The 19,922-nt window shown below is 37.5% G+C and overlaps 3 protein-coding genes across 15 annotated transcripts; 1 reads left to right on the forward strand and 2 right to left on the reverse strand.

Annotated features, from left to right (window-relative positions):
* The first annotated feature begins 1,180 nt into the window (after positions 1-1,180).
* Positions 1,181-9,622, forward strand: LOC127254971 (uncharacterized). Of its 2 annotated transcripts, none has more exons than XM_051280354.1 (6): positions 1,181-3,188; positions 3,903-4,043; positions 4,186-5,941; positions 6,593-6,870; positions 7,330-8,138; positions 8,216-9,622. In XM_051280354.1, exons 1-6 carry the CDS (start codon positions 1,665-1,667, stop codon positions 9,327-9,329), a joined length of 5,622 nt encoding a protein of 1,873 aa, XP_051136311.1. In that variant the 5' UTR covers positions 1,181-1,664; the 3' UTR covers positions 9,330-9,622. The 2 variants fall into 2 exon arrangements, with proteins under 2 accessions (XP_051136311.1, XP_051136310.1); XM_051280353.1 differs by having other exon boundaries at positions 6,590-6,870; positions 8,216-9,621.
* Positions 9,623-9,970: 348 nt separating this feature from the next.
* On the reverse strand, positions 9,971-14,733 carry LOC127254972 (protein SAWADEE HOMEODOMAIN HOMOLOG 2-like). 5 transcript variants are annotated; one of them, XR_007839533.1, is made up of 11 exons: positions 13,581-14,516; positions 13,340-13,425; positions 13,204-13,249; positions 12,927-13,128; positions 12,690-12,740; positions 11,754-11,829; positions 11,579-11,630; positions 10,851-10,994; positions 10,642-10,761; positions 10,158-10,476; positions 9,971-10,112 (listed from the first exon to the last, which is right to left on the reverse strand). XR_007839533.1 is itself a non-coding variant. In XM_051280356.1 (10 exons), the coding sequence occupies exons 1-10, from the start codon at positions 14,584-14,586 to the stop codon at positions 10,282-10,284; spliced, it is 1,026 nt and encodes a 341-aa protein (XP_051136313.1). In that variant the 5' UTR covers positions 14,587-14,733; the 3' UTR covers positions 9,971-10,281. The 5 variants fall into 5 exon arrangements, 3 of the variants coding, with proteins under 3 accessions (XP_051136313.1, XP_051136315.1, XP_051136312.1); XM_051280356.1 differs by lacking the exon at positions 13,581-14,516 and adding an exon at positions 14,533-14,733 and having other exon boundaries at positions 9,971-10,476; XM_051280358.1 differs by lacking the exon at positions 13,581-14,516 and adding an exon at positions 14,526-14,730 and having other exon boundaries at positions 9,971-10,476.
* A 424-nt stretch (positions 14,734-15,157) lies between these two features.
* Positions 15,158-17,940, reverse strand: LOC127254967 (uncharacterized). Of its 8 annotated transcripts, XM_051280348.1 has the most exons (4): positions 17,757-17,940; positions 17,056-17,122; positions 16,906-16,973; positions 15,158-16,705 (listed from the first exon to the last, which is right to left on the reverse strand). In XM_051280348.1, exon 4 carries the CDS (start codon positions 16,700-16,702, stop codon positions 15,797-15,799), a length of 906 nt encoding a protein of 301 aa, XP_051136305.1. In that variant the 5' UTR covers positions 16,703-16,705; positions 16,906-16,973; positions 17,056-17,122; positions 17,757-17,940; the 3' UTR covers positions 15,158-15,796. The 8 variants fall into 8 exon arrangements, with proteins under 8 accessions (XP_051136305.1, XP_051136306.1, XP_051136303.1 ...); XM_051280349.1 differs by lacking the exon at positions 16,906-16,973; XM_051280346.1 differs by having other exon boundaries at positions 16,906-17,122.
* Between the last annotated feature and the right edge of the window lie 1,982 nt (positions 17,941-19,922).

The raw sequence follows: 19,922 nt of genomic DNA on the forward strand, positions 1-19,922 counted from the left end.
GCACCTGCACCTAGCTAGCTAGCTAGCACGCACTAGTATATATATATATATAAGTATATTACTGCTATACACATGATATCTATTTATTTTATTATTTTATCTAATCTAGACTATAGTCTAGTCTAATCTTTCTCCAAATCATAGGGTTCTGCTATGCGCTTCCTACTATCACCATCATCATCATCTGCTTGTGATGTGGCTTGCGAGCACTATAGTAGCAGCAATAAGCATTAAGCAGGTTATGCATGAATATCTTACTTCGAAGGTTTTAATTTTGTGTGTCCGACCCGGTGAGAGAGAGAGAGAGAGAGACAGATCAATTAATTACATATGTTCCTTCTTAATTTTTCTTTTTAACTTTTTATTTATTGGTTATTATTATAATTCATTGTTGTTCTTGTTATCGACAACCCAACCCCCCTGGCCCCTGGCCCCTGCCTATCGTTTTTAATTTCTTCCTATATATTTTATTTATAATACTACTTATCAATAAAGCATATTTATAATTTATGCTATTGGTAATCCGTCAAAATATACGTGCCCTCAAATTATTGGGTGTGTTTTTTTTTTTTTGGGAAAGATTTAATTTAGATCAAGATTGAATTTGAATTTTAAAATAAATTTGCTAAATTGTGTGCCTTTTAAGGTTGATTTTAAGTTTTTGTAGTTTTGATTGAAGTTGACCAAATTAATTTGTTTATGAATATTTTTAAATATATAATAATAATATATTAATATTAATTATAAATATATTATTCTTTTCTATTAATCTATTGTACAATAAAAATAATTACATTATAATAAAAAAATAATTATAAATTAAAATAAAGATAATTTATTAGTATAATTAAAATTTAAATAATATCATATGACATATATATCTTATTTATTTTATTGACATAGTATAAATTTTAAAATATTTAGATATATATTTTAATTTCTTCTAATTATATGTTTTAGTTTTTTTTAATTATATAAAAATAAATAATTTGAATATGACAAACAAAATTGTTGAGAAAGGGAAGTGTATTCATATTTAAATAATTGAAATTCTAAGCTCAAATTAGAAAAAAAAAAAAAAAAAAAAAAAAGCTTTCGCGAAAACCTGTGGTTCACGCGCGTGGAGCGCCGGTGGGATTAAAATTTGTTGTTGAATATATATAAATAAATTATTTATATAATGTTTCACGGTGCGAATACTGAATACTAATGAGCGGGCGCCCTCTTTAGTCTTTCTTAGAGCCTCCGCCATTCTCTAAGGCAGGAAAGCCCTAAAACGCCTCACAGTAAAAACAACCCAAAAAATCAAATGGTGAATTTCTTTGCATGATCACGGAACCGTAATCCATTCCTGTAGAATTTGTTTTTTTTTTAATGAAAATCTTCAGTTTGAAATCGGATCGTTTCTAGGGTTTTTGTTGTGTGTATGCCGTTGGTTCTGCATGATCCAGCAATCGGAGGTCAGTATATCGTCGGGCTCTTTTGTTTGAAATTTGTTCGTATGCGGATTCGGTTTGAACTAGAAACTGATTGATTATAGAGACTACCGTATATGGTGGGCAGGATACTTGTGCGGGGAGGTTCAGAATATTTTAATTGGAGACAGGGAAAGGATAGTAGATAGATAGGCGCTTCCTCATATTGGTGTTGAAGGTTTATTTGATATGTTATTGTCGCAGTCCAGATCAGTTGCTAAGAGAAAGGAGGATCGGAAATTCAGGAATAAGTTTAAAGGTAAAAAAAAGCACAAGAGATTAGACGCAATTTGTGAGAAAGCTTACAATAGGAGTCATGGTGCAGTTGAGAATGGTGAGGCTGGTAGTAGAGGGGTTCAATTAGAGCTGCGCAGAAGTAATAGGGCTCGCAAGGCGCCTGTGTTGCTGGACTCATCACCTTTGCCGCCCAAAAAGCGGCAGAAGATTGATGGAAGTGTCCCTAGTAGCGTTCAGAAAGTTGGGGGAGATGATAAGAGGCAGTGCAAGACATCATTATCAAGTTTCTCCGATTTGGTTGAACAAAATGGTGATGGTGTTTGGGGGCGAAGGTTGAGATCTAGAGGAAATAATGACACATATTCTGGTCGAGGAGGGAGGGAATCTTCATTTAAAGGTAAAAGAAAACTCTATAAGGATTTGGATGAGTATGGCAATGACCTGGATACCCAGTTTTATGATAAGAAAGGGGGCTTAGCAGGTGAGAAATCGACAGTGGTAAAATCAAAGAGGCCAGGGAGAATAAAAGCTTCAAACATTTTGGCAAATGGGGCTCCGAAGAGGGATTTGGCAGATAAGATGGAAGATGATAAAGACTGGTGCAGAAATGAGGTGGAAGATGATAATGAAATGAGTGGAGATGAGGTGGAAGATGATAATGAAATGAGTGGAGATGAGGTGGAAGATGATAATGAGATGAGCGGAGATGAGGTGGAAGATGATAGTGAAGTGAGCGGAGATGAGGTGGAAGATGATAATGAAAAGAGTGGAAGTGAGGTGGAAGACGATAGAGAAAGGTCTGGAAATGAGGTGGAAGATGATACAGAAGGGTGTGGAAATGGCATGTTAGATGTTACAGATGAAATGGATGGATTGAATTTAGAGATTACTTTGGAATGCAGAAGAGAAATTGAATCTGGAGATGACCAAGTGACTTTGCAGTTGGGTGAGAGAGAGGAGACTGCAATTCAAAGGAAGTCAGAGATAGAAAACTGCCCGAGCAATGACAATGACAAGAAAGAATCAAAGATAGAGCATATTGTCCCCAAAAAATCAGCACGTGATATTGTATCTGATGAAGTAAATACTGCTGAAACTAAATGTGCAATTGATGATGAACAAAAAGATGAAGATCCTCATAAGCCTCTTGAAGAGGAGATACCAGAAAAATGTGAAGAGAAAACCAATGCTATTGTTGTAGCAGGCAGAAAACCAAGGATAAAATTAGGAAGATGCTGTGGTTTATGTGGGGGTGGTACGGATGGCAAGCCTCCAAAAATACTTGCTCTGGAAGGGACTGGCAGTGATAATGAGGCATTCAGTGGGTCATCTGCCTCTGAAGAACCTAATTATGATGTATGGGATGGATTTGGTGATCAATCAGGATGGCTTGGACGACTTTTAGGTCCTATTAATGATCGGTATGGAATAGCTGGAATTTGGGTTCATCAGCAGTGTGCAGTATGGAGTCCAGAGGTGCGATTTGTTATCTTGAATATATAGCTCTTCAGTTATCCTGATGGTTATCTGGGTTTATATTATATTTGCATTGTCTCTCTTGCATTTGGTCTGAAGTCTGTCAGTAACTTGTTACCATCTTATATGTTACGGGGTAACATTTTAAATGCATTTATCACCCTGTCACTTTCTCTTTGACAATAACCCCTAATTTCTTGCTTTTGTTCCTGCTAATATCTCTCCACCATGCATGCGCAAATTATTTTGCTAATTTTCACAAAGCTAAGTTTAGTTCATACTTTTACTTCATGTCATGTAAATCGCCATGAATTTAAGGATCTTGTGCATTGTTTTGCTTTTGGTTTAAACCTATTTAATAATGCCACGTTAATAAATAGCTCCTTTGACTCTTTGAGTACAATTGTAGCTCTCTTTGGTTATTCAGTGTTTATGCTTTTTTTTAGCTGCACTCAAGTAAATATGACTACTTAGATATGTTTTCATCCAAATAAATCTTTCAGGCTCAACAATGTACCTTCTCAAGTATTATTAAATGATGGAAGTACCCATAGGATGTAAGCCACAAACTAGCTCTTATTTTATAATGCCTCGCTTTGTCATGCACAATATATTCACGTTTACGGTATCTAATATTGTATGCTGGTTCTCTATTCTGTAACTTACGGTATCTATTGTTCCAAGTGGATGCTCATTCCTGAAACCACTTTTCAGGTTTACTTTGCTGGATTGGGATGCTTGAAAAATGTTAGAGCTGCCCTTTACCGGGGACGCGTGCTGAAATGTAGCCGTTGTAGGAGACCTGGAGCAACCATTGGGTGTCGTGTTGATCGATGCCCCAAAACTTACCACCTAGTGAGTGCTTTTCTTTGAAATACTACCACCCTTTACTTTGTTGTCTATCATTGTCTCTTTTCCCTGCTTTGTTATGCCTCTTTTATTGCATTGGTTGATCCTTTCTGATTCTCATTCTTTTTCTTATTTTCCTAATTTATAGCCATGTGCACGAGCCAAAGGTTGCCTCTTTGATCATCGAAAATTTCTTATTGTCTGCACTGATCATCGACATCTATTTCAACCATATGGAATTCAGAATGCACAAAGATTAAAGAAAATGAAGGCCAAAAAGTTAAAATGGGAATTCCGTAAGATGGCTAATGATGCTAGTCGAAAGGATATTGAAGCAGAAGAAAAATGGTTAGAGAACTGCGGGGAAGATGAAGAATTTCTGAAGCGTGAAAGCAAGAGGCTTCATCGGGATTTGTGGAGAATAGCACCCACATACATTGGAGGTGCAAATCATGAGAATGAGTCCCAATACCATGGGTGGGAATCTGTTGCTGGACTTCAAGATGTCATTCAATGCATGAAAGAAGTGGTTATCTTGCCACTTCTATACCCTGAGTTTTTCAACAACCTAGGAATCACACCACCTAGGGGTGTGCTACTGCATGGACATCCTGGAACTGGTAAGACATTGGTTGTCCGTGCACTAGTTGGGTCTTGTGCTCATGGTGATAGGAGGATAGCATACTTTGCGCGCAAAGGAGCAGATTGTCTTGGCAAATATGTTGGTGATGCTGAGCGTCAATTAAGACTTTTGTTTCAAGTTGCCGAGAAATCTCAACCTTCTATTATTTTTTTTGATGAGATAGATGGTTTAGCTCCATCCCGTTCGAAGAGACAGGATCAAACACATAATTCTGTTGTCTCCACCTTGCTTGCATTAATGGATGGCTTAAAGTCTCGAGGTTCAGTTATTGTAATTGGAGCAACTAATCGTCCTGATGCAGTTGATCCAGCTCTAAGAAGGCCTGGAAGATTTGATCGGGAGATTTACTTTCCTTTACCTTCTGTTAAGGATAGGGAAGCAATTCTCTCATTGCACACTAAAAAATGGCCCAAACCACTAATTGGATCCTTATTGAAGTGGGTAGCAAAACAAACTGTGGGGTATGCTGGTGCTGACCTGCAGGCTCTGTGTACTCAAGCAGCTATGATTGCTCTGAGGAGGAGCTTCCCCTTGCAAGAAGCTCTCTTATCAGCAGAAACTGGAACTTCTAAGAGTAGATCTGCCATTCCTACTTTAGTTGTGGAAGAGAAAGATTGGTTGAAGGCACTGTCATGTGCCCCACCTCCATGCTCACGAAGAGAGAGTGGAGTTGCACTAAATGATGTGGTTTCTTCACCTCTTAAGCTTCATCTTGTTCCTTGTCTTCTGCAACCTCTAACAAGATTACTTGTTTGCCTGTGCCTGAATGAGAGTGTCTGGTTACCACCTCATCTTAGTAAGGTATCCACAATGGTTAAAGATGTGACCATTTCTTACTTAGATGGCCAGAGAGAGCAGAGCAATAATTGGTGGCTGCATATAGATGGTTTGCTTGAGGAAGTAGATTTTATGAGTGAGATTGAGAAGAACCTTATGCTTGCAAATGTTCTGGTGGGAGAGAGCAGCTTATGTGATTTTGAATCTACAGGCCATAATGGTGATGAGGAATTTTCAGGGATTGCCCCTTCCAGCTCTCAATCATTTGCTCGCCCAGAGTTGCTTAAAAAAATGACTAGTGGATTGTGTAATAATTCAGGATTTCAAGTATTGATTTGTGGTAATCCAAGATCTGGCCAGAGGCACCTTGCTTCTTGTCTTCTCCACTTTTTTGTTGGTAATGTTGATATATGGAAAGTTGATTTAGCTAGCATTTCTCATGAAGGACATGGAGACATGGTTCATGGGCTAACAAGAATATTGAGTATGTCTGATTTTTCATTTCAATTATTAAAGACTGTTCATTTCATTTTGGAATGCAGGCAGAATGTGATTTATGCAACTTTATAGATTTATCTATCTAGGCTGTTTTTCCCCCCTTCTTTCTTGGCAGCATACATTCCTGTGTCTTGTCTTATAGATGAGGAAACTACCTGTTCAATAGTTTGTTAACACATACAGTTTGTTATGCACGCTATCCTGTTCTCTCATCTGTTTTTTTGGTCAATGCTACAGTTCTTGGCCCTTTATGAGTTTGTTTACTATTAATGATTGGATTATAGTTCTAATAATAATTTAAGGGATTACTTTATCCCACATATTAAGAAACATACAGCTGCATCTATCTGCACATTCATTTTAATTGATTTCCTGGAGAGCTGACAATAGACAGTTGGTAGACCTTGCCTGATCTGGGTTCTAGATCCGTACATCATCTTGACACTGAAATCTTGTTTTATGTCACTGGATTATTTATAAATGTAAAATTGAATGGCGGTGCTCTGAGTTTTTGTTGGAAGTACTTATTGTAATTTGAATGGCAGTGCCTTTTAGTTTTAAAAGAATAACCTGTTGTTTGGTTTTATTCATGTCTGATGAGGAATTATTTCTTTTATATGATATATTGTGGCAGCAGGATGTGCTCAAACAAATCTGTGTTTACTATATATGCCTGCAATCGATTTGTGGGCTTTTGAGATGGATGATGAAGCCCCTGAAGATTGCAAACCATCTTCCAACAACCATAATTCATCTGATGTTCATTATGCAACTGACATGAAACACGCCATTCCTGCAAGTGATGATAAAGAGGCACTAAAAGTGCAAACTTCTATGAAGAAGGCCTCGTATCTCTGGACCTTATTTGTTGAGCAGGTCGAGTCTATGCGTGTGAACTCGCTGATGATGATTCTGGTATGTAGGGATGGAAGGGTATTAATTAATTAATTAATTTAATTTTTTATTCAGACTTTTAATAGATTATGAAACTGGACATTGAGCAACTAATAAAGTTAGTTTAGTACCCAATGTATAAGATTTTGATGGTCTGAGATTCTCTTTGTGATTCACTAAATTTGAGCTTTTAGTACATCAAAGTTAATGATGAAAACCAATTTTTGATATGCTATGATGAATCTTCTTTCATTTTGCTTATATTTGGTCTGAAAAAGATTTTTATTTTTGTCCTGCCTTTGTTCATTTAGTTTTTGATAGGAAGATTTTGCAGTTCTCAATTATTTGAAAAAACTCAACCATTCATGAGGTCGCTTTGATGTAATCTGACCAGATTTAGACCTTTTTAAGGAACATAAGTGTGTACGTGCTCACCTTTCATCCTAGTTTTAAAACTACTGCAATCTTTTATTGTGACAGGCCACATCAGAATTGCCGTTCTCTTTACTTCCAAGTAGCGTAAGGCGGTTTTTTGGAGATGAGGTGGTTAATTGTGGACTCTCAAGTCTGCGAGACCGTAATGTGCCTCAATTCTCTTTACAACTTGATGGGAAATTGGATCACAATAAAGTGATTAATTGTTTTGCTGCTAAGTTGTCAAAAGATTTGGCACAACAGTTTGTTCATTCACTACATGGTGGAAACCATATCCATGAAAGCCCCTTTGCAAAAAATTGTGAGACAGTTGAAGGTGAAGTTGATCTAGTTTGTAATAGTCAATCCGTCCATGTCAGTTCGTTGAACCCTGCCGGTCTCTCAAATAAATCAGTGAAAGTGAAATCAAGTTTGACGTTTGCAATATCAGCTGTTGGCTATCAGATACTGTCTTATCCTCATTTTGCAGAACTATGTTGGGTCACATCCAAGTTAAAAGAAGGGCCCTGTGCCAATGTCCATGGACCCTGGAAAGGTTGGCCCTTCAATTCTTGTATTGTTTGTCCCAGCTATTTATCTGAGCAGGCCTCTGATGCCAATGATTCTGGTAATATTAAACAAAATGAATCTAGTCTAGTTCGAGGACTAATTGCAGTTGGGTTATCAGCATATAGAGGTGAATACACTTCTCTAAAGGAAGTTTGTTTGGAGGTTCGGAAAGTTTTGGAAACTCTTGTCAAACGAATTGATGAGAAAGTTCAAGCTGGGAAAGATAAAAATCAGTTTATTCGGATTTTATCCCAGGTCTCTTATCTGGATGACATGGTTATGAGTTGGGCGCACACATTACAAAGGTATCCTCACTATTCTCATATATTCTCTATTTAAGTATCAGATTTATCTTCTCACTAAATCACAAATTCCTTTTCAGTTTAGAGGTGGATAGCTGTATTTCAGAAGCCAATCCCACTACTTATATTGGACCAGTTAGTAATGTTGTCTCCAAGGATAGCATTTCTGACTGCAACAAGCTACGCCATTCAAATTTGGATCAAACTGAACTGTGGGGCAAAATTCCTCAGGGAGTCGAAACTGATGGTGCTGATGGATGTCCAGAAGCAGATGGCGAAATGTCTCTTGACGTAAAAAGACTTTCTAATATGGAAAACAGTGCCCTGGACTTCAGTGCTAAAGATTATGGTTACTCTGATCCAACAGATGGTGATCATGGGTGTCAAGATGAATGTGATGCAGCTGAAGTTAAGGTACAAGAGTCTACCAATCTGGTTGTCTTGGATGATTCCGCGGCACCAAAAGCAGAAACTGATGGCAATCAGTCAGAATTTGGTGACGGCCCATCTTTCAAACGTTCCAATGGCTTCACAAAGAGACATTTCAGTCTTGAAGCGGATGGTTCCTTGAATTCCAGTGATAAGCAGGGTGTGGAGGTTTCATCCTCTGATGAAGTGCCTAACCAGCGGTATGTTCAATCCTTGATTGGTACTTGTGTTGACGGATGTGATCCCAAAGGCAGCTGTGGAACAAAATCCAGCAATCCTACAGGTCGTTCTGTTGATATCTGCTTTTACCAGTGCTGTTCCAAATGCTTTTCAAATCTCAACAACTTACTGCTTAGAATTGTTAGAAGGGAGTGGGGACTTGGAAGAAGTGATTATACTGTAGAGGATGTGCATGACTTTGTTGCTTCTTTATCAACAAAGCTTCATCTGTTACTGCATAAATTGTTCCAATGTGGTAAAAGAAAATCTGCTGATGAGGGAACGGAACTGCATGAACGTAAGTATTCAGGGAAATTGGTATCAGAGGAATGCAGTTGTCATGCAATGAACGAGAGAGCAACTAGTGATGAAGCTGGCTTATCTCAGACTTCTCAAGGATGTGATTCCCGGTTTACTTTTAAGGATGGTGTGCTGTCGTCAACTCTAGGCGGCAGAGGTACTGATGTTTCTTACCATTGTAAATTCAAGAAATTATGCCTTGATTCTCTTATAGAGTGGTTGGGGGCGAGCAAGGAGGTATCTTGAGTGATAATATATATATATATATCATGTTATAGTGTAGCTTCAATGCATGTTTCTTTCCGCAAATTTTGAAGCACTTGCGGAATAAATCTCTGCAAACTTCACTCTTAACATTGAAAAACGGTTTTGAGCTGCTGCTTTTACAGTGGGGAAAAATTACATTTTCTAATTTTCCTTTTTAATGACTTGTATTGGTTTTAGTGGTAAATGCATGGATCTTGATGTCGAAAAATCATTTGAATTGGTCTGAATGATTATGAATATTCTCTCTCAAGTAGAACAGGAATGAATAAGATCTCTCTTGCATGGCCAACAAATTTATCAGTATCGTTGTAGTTGTTGAGCGAAGGAGGTTTGATTAGAAACTGTGAGATAGGTGATGGGGTCCACCTCCCCTTGTAGCTGTAGACTGTAGTGTAGTGTAGTGTGAGTCTGAGGTTGGATTCAACTGTAGCTTGAATAGCCTCAGAGCTACTGTTGTAACAATTTGAAGCCCATGCAAATTATGAACCGAAACAGTACTTAAAGCCTTGCAATTATGAATGAGCTTGAGGGAGGGGTATGTTGACAACCAACTACCATGGATGGTTTATGTTTTCATTAAAATGTTAGGATTCATTAAAAAGAAATGCACTTAGATCAAGTGGAGCAACAAACCATTCATTCGGCCAGTGTGTTGGAAGCTAAAACAACAAACACTGCTGCTACAATTAGTCGGAGAGAGACACGCACCCGCTACAAAAATCGCAATTAATTAACTGGAGGGCTTCAGAGTAGAGAGTGCAGGTGCTGCAATTAATTAACTGGAGGGCTTCAGAGTAGAGAGTGCAGGTGCTGCAATTAATTAATTTCAGTTGAAGCTGTGGTGGCACCTTCTGCTGCTTCTGGGCCTGTCCGTCTGTGTCTGAGTATGAATGTATGTATGTATGTATTACATATCAATTACTATTAAGCCTCAGCCAGCAGCCATGGAGGACCCAATCTCTCCGGAAGGCTGCTGCTCTTCTTTTTGTGATGGAGGAGCATTGCCTTTCAAAGTATTTCCCATTCCCGAGCGGGCTGCTGCTGCTTTGTTTGGGGTTTCGTTAAGCTGTTGCAACCTGTAATCCGTTTCTGGCCTACGACAGATCTTCCGAAGAGGAACTATTTCCTATTCATTGTACATGACAAGATAGGTTGCTTTCACATAAACAATCTCTCTCAAGTCTCAACAATATAGATAGATAGATAGATAGATAGATAGGTTCTGGATGATTATTTAAGACACGGGCACTTTACCAGCTTGGATGAGAGATTTTTAAAATACTGTACCTACCTCAGATTGGTCATGGTCATATCGCACCAGAAACCTACAACGGCATCCTCTTACATCATGTCTGCGCCTCTGCGCATCGAGAACATGCGCATCAAAGTATAGGGCCTGCTCTTTGCCTTCCTAAAACCACAAGTCTCCCAAAGTGAACTTTCATTTCAAGTTCTGTTGTCATTCTGAACAACAGCAGCACACAGAATTAAAATGTGCACCTGAAAACACAAAATTAAATCCCCTGGCAGGACTGCTACACACTCCGAAGATTCGCATGGGAGTGATCGTTGTCTGACATGCCTACGGATATTAATCCATTCGTCCTCTTCTTGTCCAAACCCAGAAAACCGAACAAGAGCTTCCTGAGGTTGCCAACACATAAATGATTGCAACCATTAAAACAAAATCAACTTTATAATTTGCAAGTCATGAATTCGAGCTCACGGACAAATTCCGACCTGGAAATATTGTTAGATATTTCATCCAGTAATTAAAAATTAATAAAGCTCGAACTCAATGTAACTGGAAATTAGAAGAAGTTTCACAATTTTAACAGCACTGCTCTCTCCCTCAATCAAGGATACAAAGCATTAATAAATTAAGTGAAATCAAATAGAATTACTTTTGCACATTTAATTGATCTTTAAGCAAAACTACACTCGTGCTAGAGATATGAAAAGAACACGTTGAAGGAGTTCAAGCAAGGGGAGTATGCCTTTTGCCAGATCAACAATCCTAAGTGCTAGAAGGACTACGGATCAAATTCATGAGGTTAAGAGGCATAATATCTCATAACTGTTGATTGGACTATTCATGAAATAAAGCCGCATAAGATATAAAAAGGTGTCCCAATGCTGGCAAATACTGAGACCCAGCATAAGATAAATTTTTTGGGGTGGGTGGTGAGGAAACAATCAAACACATGGAAAACCTGTACAAGATTTACCGGATCTCCGCTCTCTAATGATTTATGTGATAGGAAACATGCAACATCATACCTGAAACAGAAAGTTAGGTTACTGCTTTTCAATATATATATATATATATACTGATCAGAAAATGCAACTCCTGAAAGGATAGTAATAGTACTATAGTAGCATATATGCATAAAAAAAACTCACCAAGCACCATCCCGGGCAGATTTAGCTTCAAACTCCATTTGGGAATTCTCTGAAGCATTCCTGCCAGTACCTTGTGCTATTGATATAAAGGTAAGAGGAAAGGAATGATAAAAAAGGATAGTGTAAAAAACACAAGAACTCCAAACAGCAAATTAGAAAAAAAGAAATAACACAGGAAGCTTAAGGAAATACCTTATGTTTAGTACAGCTTTTGCTAATTCATTCTGTTATTTCTCAAATTTAATAATACATAAGACCAGTACATCATAGATGCTGAAAAGGAAATGCACTAATCTCAAGAATATTAGGAAGGCGACTTTGTAAAAATTCACATGAGATTGCAGGAGTGAAAAGGGAGTTAAATCAGCCAATTATTTCTTAGACCACCCAGAAATTGTTGCATCTATACATCAGGCACTTACAGGAAGAAAGTGGTCATGAAAATTAGGCAATCAAACAAATGGCAAAGATCAGCTTAAAACTACCCTAATTCAAATCCAATGAGTCTGCTCTGTAGGTCTCATTTCTGTTCAGATTTGGGAACTAGGACAAGACAAGAACAACACAAACATTCAATTAAGGTACATATATGATTGCTTGTGTCCTGACTTGTTTTCCATCGTGAGGATTTGATATATCATATACATGAGTGTAGTGGGAAGACATAATGAATTTATCAGCAGCCTTGGATATGATCTTCAATAGGGTAAGGGCACGGGGCACAGAAACTGGTGAATAGAACAAAGAACAAGAAAAAACAAACAAGCTCAATATATGGAAGATGGTGCAAAGATGATATGTTGCATAATATGTATACCCAATACTCTCATGGTGCTGACTGCTGCTGGACAATAAGAATATTGTCATATAAAAAATGGTAAAACACAACATATATAAAATGAACAAGGGAGAGTATTCCAATTTTTGTCAACTAACCAGATGGAGCAGGGACAGCATGGGGGGCTTGAGGCATACTCCTCAGTGAAGCTGAACAAGAACATGAGATGAATTACACCATATAACTGTTGAATGACAAAACGGTCTTCCTACAGCAATTTCACTAAGGATTCAAGAGAGCCAATAATAGTAATAATATTGATATCAACAACATTGATATAATAATAAATAGATAAAGAAATAATAGCTCATATAGTAAAAGGAACTTAGAATTACTTGAGAGAGCAGGCTGCAGCTGTAAAGGTGGAGGATGAGAAACTGAGGGCCGAGAAGGCTGAGGATAAGGAGCCTGAGGGGCAATCTTTACAATTGATGGATCATCTTGAGTCACCAGCGACATGTTCACCTGTCCAGGAAAAGGAACCCTAGCTGCTTTAGCTCTAAGAGCATACCGCCTATTTTGGAACCAGTTCCAGACCTGTTGCATGTGTTGAAATTATTGAGTGTTTCTATTTGATATTGGAAACATCTTCAAGAGGAAAATTCCACTTACTTGCTTTACAGAAACTTCCACCTTTCCAGCTCTTTCAGGAGAGGAACTATATGAATGGCAATCACTCAGCTTTTAGTTTCGTTATAATATTCGCAGCCTCGACTGTATTAGTCTCATCAATTTTACATCTGCCTACCTGAAGCGTTGGGCAAGAGCCTCGAGTATTTCTCTCGCAGGCACTGTACAATTGTGTGCTTGCAGAATAGCCTCCATTTCGCCAACCTTTAATATGCAAACATACAGCTAAGTCATATGCATGTTACAAACCACTCAAACATATACTCCAGCAATATGACGAGTTTTATACATAAACCATGTTAAAAGTGAACACCCGTTTGACAAAGAAGAAACAAGATACATAAGACACCGTTTCTAACCTTAGATAGGCACTTTTGTGGTTTGGTTGGCAAACAAAAAGAAAGAAAACAATGTTGGGATGCTTGCGAATGCCCACTTCTGCTTTCAAAGATCAATAAAAACAACTTCCAGCCAGAAGTAGACAACTTATTTGGTTTTTCTAAAGTAAACAGTCGTTTAAACCAAAATATATATTTACAAAAAAAAAAATTCTCTACTCTATTATAAAAAAATATCTTCCCAATGTTTTCCATTATATGATTTTACAATTAATGGTTCTTTTAGTGTTGTACAACTCATGCTGCCTATGGACACATGGCATCTTACAAGACGAGTGCTTGCAACCACTAAACTATTCTTGTGAAAGGCCTAATTTTTTTATTTTCCTTGGAAACTAATTATTAACCCCTTTTTGTTGAAGCATGAGGCTTTCTTTTATTTAGTTAGTTATGCCTTGAAGTGATTCTCTCAGTTGCATTACTTAGAACCTAATAAAGCAGCCAAAGACCAACACCCAATATAAATCCAGAAAAGTCTGTTTCTTAAAAATAAAAAAATAAAAAATAAAAAAGAAGAAGAAGAAGAAGAAGGTGAACAGTCAAATGTGCAGCATCACAGTGATGACATCAATCAATCTTCTAGGTGTTATTATTTTACAGAAGAAAAATGGCCAATCGCATTTCCATTAGCAATAATTTGAGGACTGAATACCCATTTCCCCTAAAGCAAATAATAATCAAAACCCACAAATCCACAACTATCAGCAAATAACTGCATCTGCAAAGGAGCATATACATCACAAAAAGATGCAATAGAATGCACAATTGCCACCATTTGAAAGTGAATAGCGAGCATCATTCATCGATTGGAGCTCAAGATACACATTCAAAAAGAAAAACAACAATCAGCACGCAGGAATTGAATTGAATTGAATAAAGAGGCAAAGGGAGGGAGGGTCGGTGTACGAGAAACCTCCGCAGGATTGAAGCGGAACGAAGGCCCTCCGTTGCCCGGCGGCCGGCCCATCCTCTGCCCCCTCCGGCCGTTGATTACACAGATACAATTCTTCCTCGGACGGACAATCGGAGACGGTGAAGGCGTGGGTGGACACGGAGACGGAGGAGACAGACTCACACCACCACCACTATTTAAATCTGCAATTATTGATTGATTTTTAGTGAGAAATACTAAATAAATAAAAACAAAAACGGTGTATTTGTGCTGTATTTATTTATTTATTTATTTATTTTATTTTTCATTATTATTATTTTTTATATGTTTGAAACATCTAATCTAGTCTAATCTAATTTAGGCTTAGAACTTCAAAGTGTGTTGTACGTGTTGGCTTATTGATTTATTTTTTTAAATTTTAATTTTATGAGTATAAGTTTCACAAATTAAATTTATAATTTTTTTTATTATTAATACAATAATTCTATTTATTATTTTTATAAATAATAATCTCATTTAATTTTTGAATAATAGTTTCATTTTATAAATAATAGTCTCATTTCTATAAATAATTATATCATTATATAATTATTTAATTTTTGCCACTACTTTTTATCCAACCAACTGTTTTATTTTTAAAAATATATTACATAAAATATTTATTTATTTATAATACATAAAATCAAAATAAAAACATACGCGGCCTCGACAAATCATTGATGCGAGCGAGCTCCAATGAACAGGCATCATCGTCATCATGTAACTAACAAGGAACTGATTTAAAACAAGCATGTATGTACGTATGTGAGTGTACCAGGATCCTTACCTCTAACCCTAACCCTAACCCTACCCCTACCCCTACCCCTACCCCTAAAGAAGTCATGCATGTAAGCAAGCACACACTTGCTAATATCTCCTCTCCTCTCCTCTGCTCTCATGAAAAGCAGCAGCAAGCAATCGCACTATGACATACACTAATGCATGTTATGTTTCCCTTTGTTTGCTTGTTTATACAAAACCCGTGCCGCGCCGCGCCGTGCCGTGCCTTGCCTTGGTGGCTCAATACTCAGCTCTCTACAAAGTGGGATATGGCATGGCATAACATTACATAACAGAGAGATGAGATGAGATGGGGTGAGGTGAGGTGCAATCCGCCGCCTTCAGGAGGTTATGTTGACTGGAGAGAAGGACAAGCACAACAACACCCGCAGCAGCAGCAGCAGCTAAACTCTCTCTCTCCCCCACCACCATTATCCATGGCAATGGCAGACGGCAGACGCTTCCATTAGATATTTGAACCATAGCGCAGGGGGTGACGGCGGTGCAGCATACGTTGCAGCCAGCGGCGACGCGGTTCTGGTGGCAAACAGACGAAGCACTCCCGTTCCCCCCCATCCTGCAAAATCTCAAATGCGTCCAAATACATCTCGCTTGACTGCGGGATGTCTTCCATCTCGTTCAGGCATTTCAAGGCAGCCGATATCGAGTAATCGCCAGATGCAGCAGACAGCACCGGGACTTTCCCATTGGCGAGCTCCACTAGCTTGGCTACACACATCCGGAATTCGTTCATCCATGCCTCGCCTTTAGGTTGAGGTTGAGGGAGCAATTTGTGCAGGGGATGAACAAGCTTTCCACCGCGGGAAGAAGGTAGAGAAGGAGGAGGAGGAGGCGTTGGGCCTCTGTAGTCCTCCGCCTCCGCCTCTTCCATTGTTTTCATAGGCATAGGGGGGGGTTGGGATTCCACGTCGGCTGGAATCCTCTCTGATGATGACGAGAGCAGCTCAACCTCAACATCCATGCTGGAGGATTGCCCGAAGCCGCCACCACCTCCGCCTCCTTGATGATCAAATTTCCATGGGAGAAAGCTGTTGCGCGGGTGGGGGTAACTTGAGACTGTTACCATCTTTTCCTTTTCTTTCTTGAAGGCAGGGCAGATGCCGTCGGTTACGTGACGGAGCAGGTGGGTGGTGCCGCTCCGGCTTGAACAGGTAAATAACTTGTGACAGTGATTGCACTGGCATTTGTCGCAGCCTCCATCCTCCTTTATAATCTTTGTGAAATGCTGCCACACTTTTGATCTTGACTTCCCTTCCCGCCTGCGCTTTTCGCTCACGCTCATGCTCATGCTCATGCTCACTTCCGATTGATAGTTTGTATCCAGATCAGCCTCATTGTTGGCATCTTCCATAACCTGAATTCCCATCCAACAACAGATGCCAGGAGTGAAAATTACATATTTGCATAGGGAAACACAAACAAACAAACAAACAAACAGGGAAAAATTGGATATGCCACGGCATAAACAGGCAGAGGCAGCCATTTTATCCGTGTCGTGTTTAGTGCACTACGTTTTGAAGACAACCCGACTCGACTCGACTCAACTCAACTCACCACCAACCATTCACAGTTGCAGAGCAGAACTGACCGTGTTTGGTCTCTTCAGTGCCCGTCCTCTCAAGCTAATGATTGTGAGCCTTGTAAGCAGTCACACTATCTAATAGTTCCTTCCATATACATACATAGTAACAACAACAATGATACCTTTACTTTGATCTTAGATGAGGTATGTGCGTCCGTACGTATGTTCTAAGAAAAGCATGATCTGCTGCTGCATAAGAAGACAACGCGAGCAGCGATCATCTCTACACGGGTTTCGTTATTCAACTCCAGATTGCCGGCTAAACAAAATCAAGCAATAGATGAAACGCAACACAACCCATGCAGTGATCTTATCAATTCTCAATGAGTTCACCAGAATTATTTTGTTTAGTGATCCCAGTGCGTATAATCGGATGCATATGATCATTGTGAACAGGAGAACATATGAATCACGAACATGATGATTAAAATAAAAACATTGGTTTGTTTTCCTATTCAGCTAGGCTCACATGGAATTATTCTGCACCGCCACACCACATTAAATTCATGAATCACATACAAAAGCAATGCTTCCCTAAACTCCGCATTTTCTTCTTCTTTTCCTTTTTGCCCCCAAATAACCAAAAAAAAAAAAAAAAAAACACTACATAGAATCCATCACCCAGAATTATCCTACAAAACTAATATTTTTTTTCATCAAAACTTCACTATTTTCAACAAAATAAAAAACAGCAATACAACTATCAGAAATAATAATAACACCACCAGCCACAGCGAATTATATCGCTTGAACTTTCAAATCCATGCACGAGAGCTGAAATATCTTGCTTAAACGGAACGGAATTGGGAATTAGTGGACTTACGCCGGCGGAGAGCAGCAATGAGAGGAGAGGAGACGCCCAGTAACGTAGATCGCTGAAAACCCTAATGAGGGAGCGCGAGGTAGGGCATCGGGCTTATACGAGTTTGAGTGGGCTGAGATTTTTATTCGGGCTTGAATGTTGCATTGCCATCGGCCCGGCTCGGCCCAATTTAGCCCGCCTCTCCCTCCGCCATTTTTACTTTGTGTGCTGCTGCTGCTCCTTCTTCTTGTGGAGCCCACAAATTTAAGTGGTGATGATGATGTATCTAATGTATTAATTTATTAAATAAATACTATAATATTACTTGTACTCTCCGTTCCATCTCAATTTCGTTTTTTGTTAGTGTTATTTTAATTGATGCATTTCTATTTTTTCATATAAAATTTATTAAATTTAATATTTAATAAATATAAATCAATTTAATTCACAACAAATTTACTAAATTTAATACTTAATAAATATAAAATAATTTAATTAACTTTATAATATATAACATCACACATCAACTTAAAATTATTTTATTTATATTTTATTTAATAAATAAATATTTTTATATACATTTAAAATTATAAATTTTTTATAAAATTTATGTATCTTAATTACAAATAAATAAATATTTATATTTACAATTTATTCTTTTTAAAATAATATCTATATTACATATATTATTTTTAGATATAATTTTAAAATATTTAAATATATATTTCAAAGTTATTTAAATTATATATTATTATTTTAAAATTACTAATAAGATTATTCATATAAAAATATTAAATAATATCATAATTTAATATTATTAATTAATTAAACTATTCACAAGGATATTTGTAAAAAAATAAAAATAGAGAATACGAAGTACTAGTATTATTTTAGAATCTAATTTTATTTTTTTTTACATTATATTATTTATTCTTATAAAATCTCATTATACTTAAATTAAATTGATAGACATAAGTGTATATGTCTCCGTATAATTATTAATTTGGGCGCACCTAACTAAAAACCACTTTGCATTCGAACTCGTTAATTAATTAGGCCAAATCCAAATGCATTGAAATCTTTGTTAGTTGTGATTCGGAGACATGAGACACCTGGATGTGGGTGTATTCATGATCTATTAATAACAGCTTGCTGATTTTGCTTCTTGCCATATACATACAATACAGTATATGAATACATATGTTTAATTGTCATCTTCATCATTATCGTGTCTGCAGCGGCTGACTGAGCCCAGGCCACCACAAGACAAGATGGATGGAAGCTTACGTACGTTGATTTCACCATCTTTAATTATCCAGGTACTACTACTGTACATGCAATCCCTTCTGTCAGTTAGTTATGTTTCCATGCCCACCCCCACCCCCACCCACTTTTGCATCACCAAGCATTGATAGCCATTGATCCCGCTCCTTTAATTCTTCTTCATGGTGATATCATATAGTATATGTTTTTCATTTCAACAAGTAAATTAAAGAGCTATAATTTCAGATGCCACTCACACTACAAAAGTCATTCCACAGAAATTCAACAAGCTGGAAACGAACACAAGGGGAAGGGGAAAAAAATGGTTTAATTATTGGTTAGTTTGTAAAGAATTCAGAAAAATCAAATTCCAAATGTAGGAAAGTCAGAACCCAGGTCCATTAGACTAACGTTTTAACCCAAATACAGTCGTTAGATCAAAACTAGAACTATTCAAATTGATTGCTATTGATTTTAAAGTGAGTGACTTTCCTGAAAATTTTCGACCAAACTATGTATATCTATATATTTTCACAAAATTAGAATGTAAAATGATTAGGCATTCATTACACAGCTTGTGACAAATACAAAAACACTTTCAGATGGTAAATTCTATTATGTTGACACTTCTTTTTGTGACATAGAACTAATCTAAGACTCAATTGTTAATAGAAGTAGTCTTTAAGTCAATGTATCAGTTGAAGTTATTATCGACTGCACAAATTGTTTGACTAAAAAAATCTTCATATGTTTTAACATTGTTGTATGTTTCGACAAAACATGTTATATATTGTTTTTTATTGTCTTTGCTATCAAAATATTGAAACTTCGGTAGTTGATAATCCGTTGACATTTTAAAAGTGTCAATCATTACCGTATAAAACTTTAATGAAAGAGTTGGCCGATGCTTGAAATACGACTGAG

Source organism: Andrographis paniculata, unplaced genomic scaffold, assembly GCF_009805555.1.
Source record: "Andrographis paniculata isolate CXL003 unplaced genomic scaffold, ASM980555v1 Contig52END, whole genome shotgun sequence".
NCBI classification, from domain to species: Eukaryota; Viridiplantae; Streptophyta; class Magnoliopsida; order Lamiales; family Acanthaceae; genus Andrographis; species Andrographis paniculata.

Bases quoted from the DNA above. Each gene is read 5' to 3' on its own strand.
- LOC127254971 (XM_051280353.1), top strand. From the start codon at position 1,665: ATGTTATTGTCGCAGTCCAGATCAGTTGCTAAGAGAAAGGAGGATCGG. The intron at 5,942-6,589 runs GTATGTCTGATT...ATATTGTGGCAG, and splicing joins TGGGCTAACAAGAATATTGA to CAGGATGTGCTCAAACAAAT. The intron at 6,871-7,329 runs GTATGTAGGGAT...TTATTGTGACAG, and splicing joins ACTCGCTGATGATGATTCTG to GCCACATCAGAATTGCCGTT.
- LOC127254972 (XM_051280355.1), bottom strand. From the start codon at position 13,814: ATGGAAAACATTGGGAAGATATTTTTTTATAATAGAGTAGAGAATTTT. The intron at 13,250-13,339 runs GTAGGCAGATGT...CCATTCATATAG, and splicing joins GCTCTTGCCCAACGCTTCAG to TTCCTCTCCTGAAAGAGCTG. The intron at 10,995-11,578 runs GTAAATCTTGTA...TGGCAACCTCAG, and splicing joins CATTAGAGAGCGGAGATCCG to GAAGCTCTTGTTCGGTTTTC.
- LOC127254967 (XM_051280341.1), bottom strand. From the start codon at position 16,702: ATGGAAGATGCCAACAATGAGGCTGATCTGGATACAAACTATCAATCG.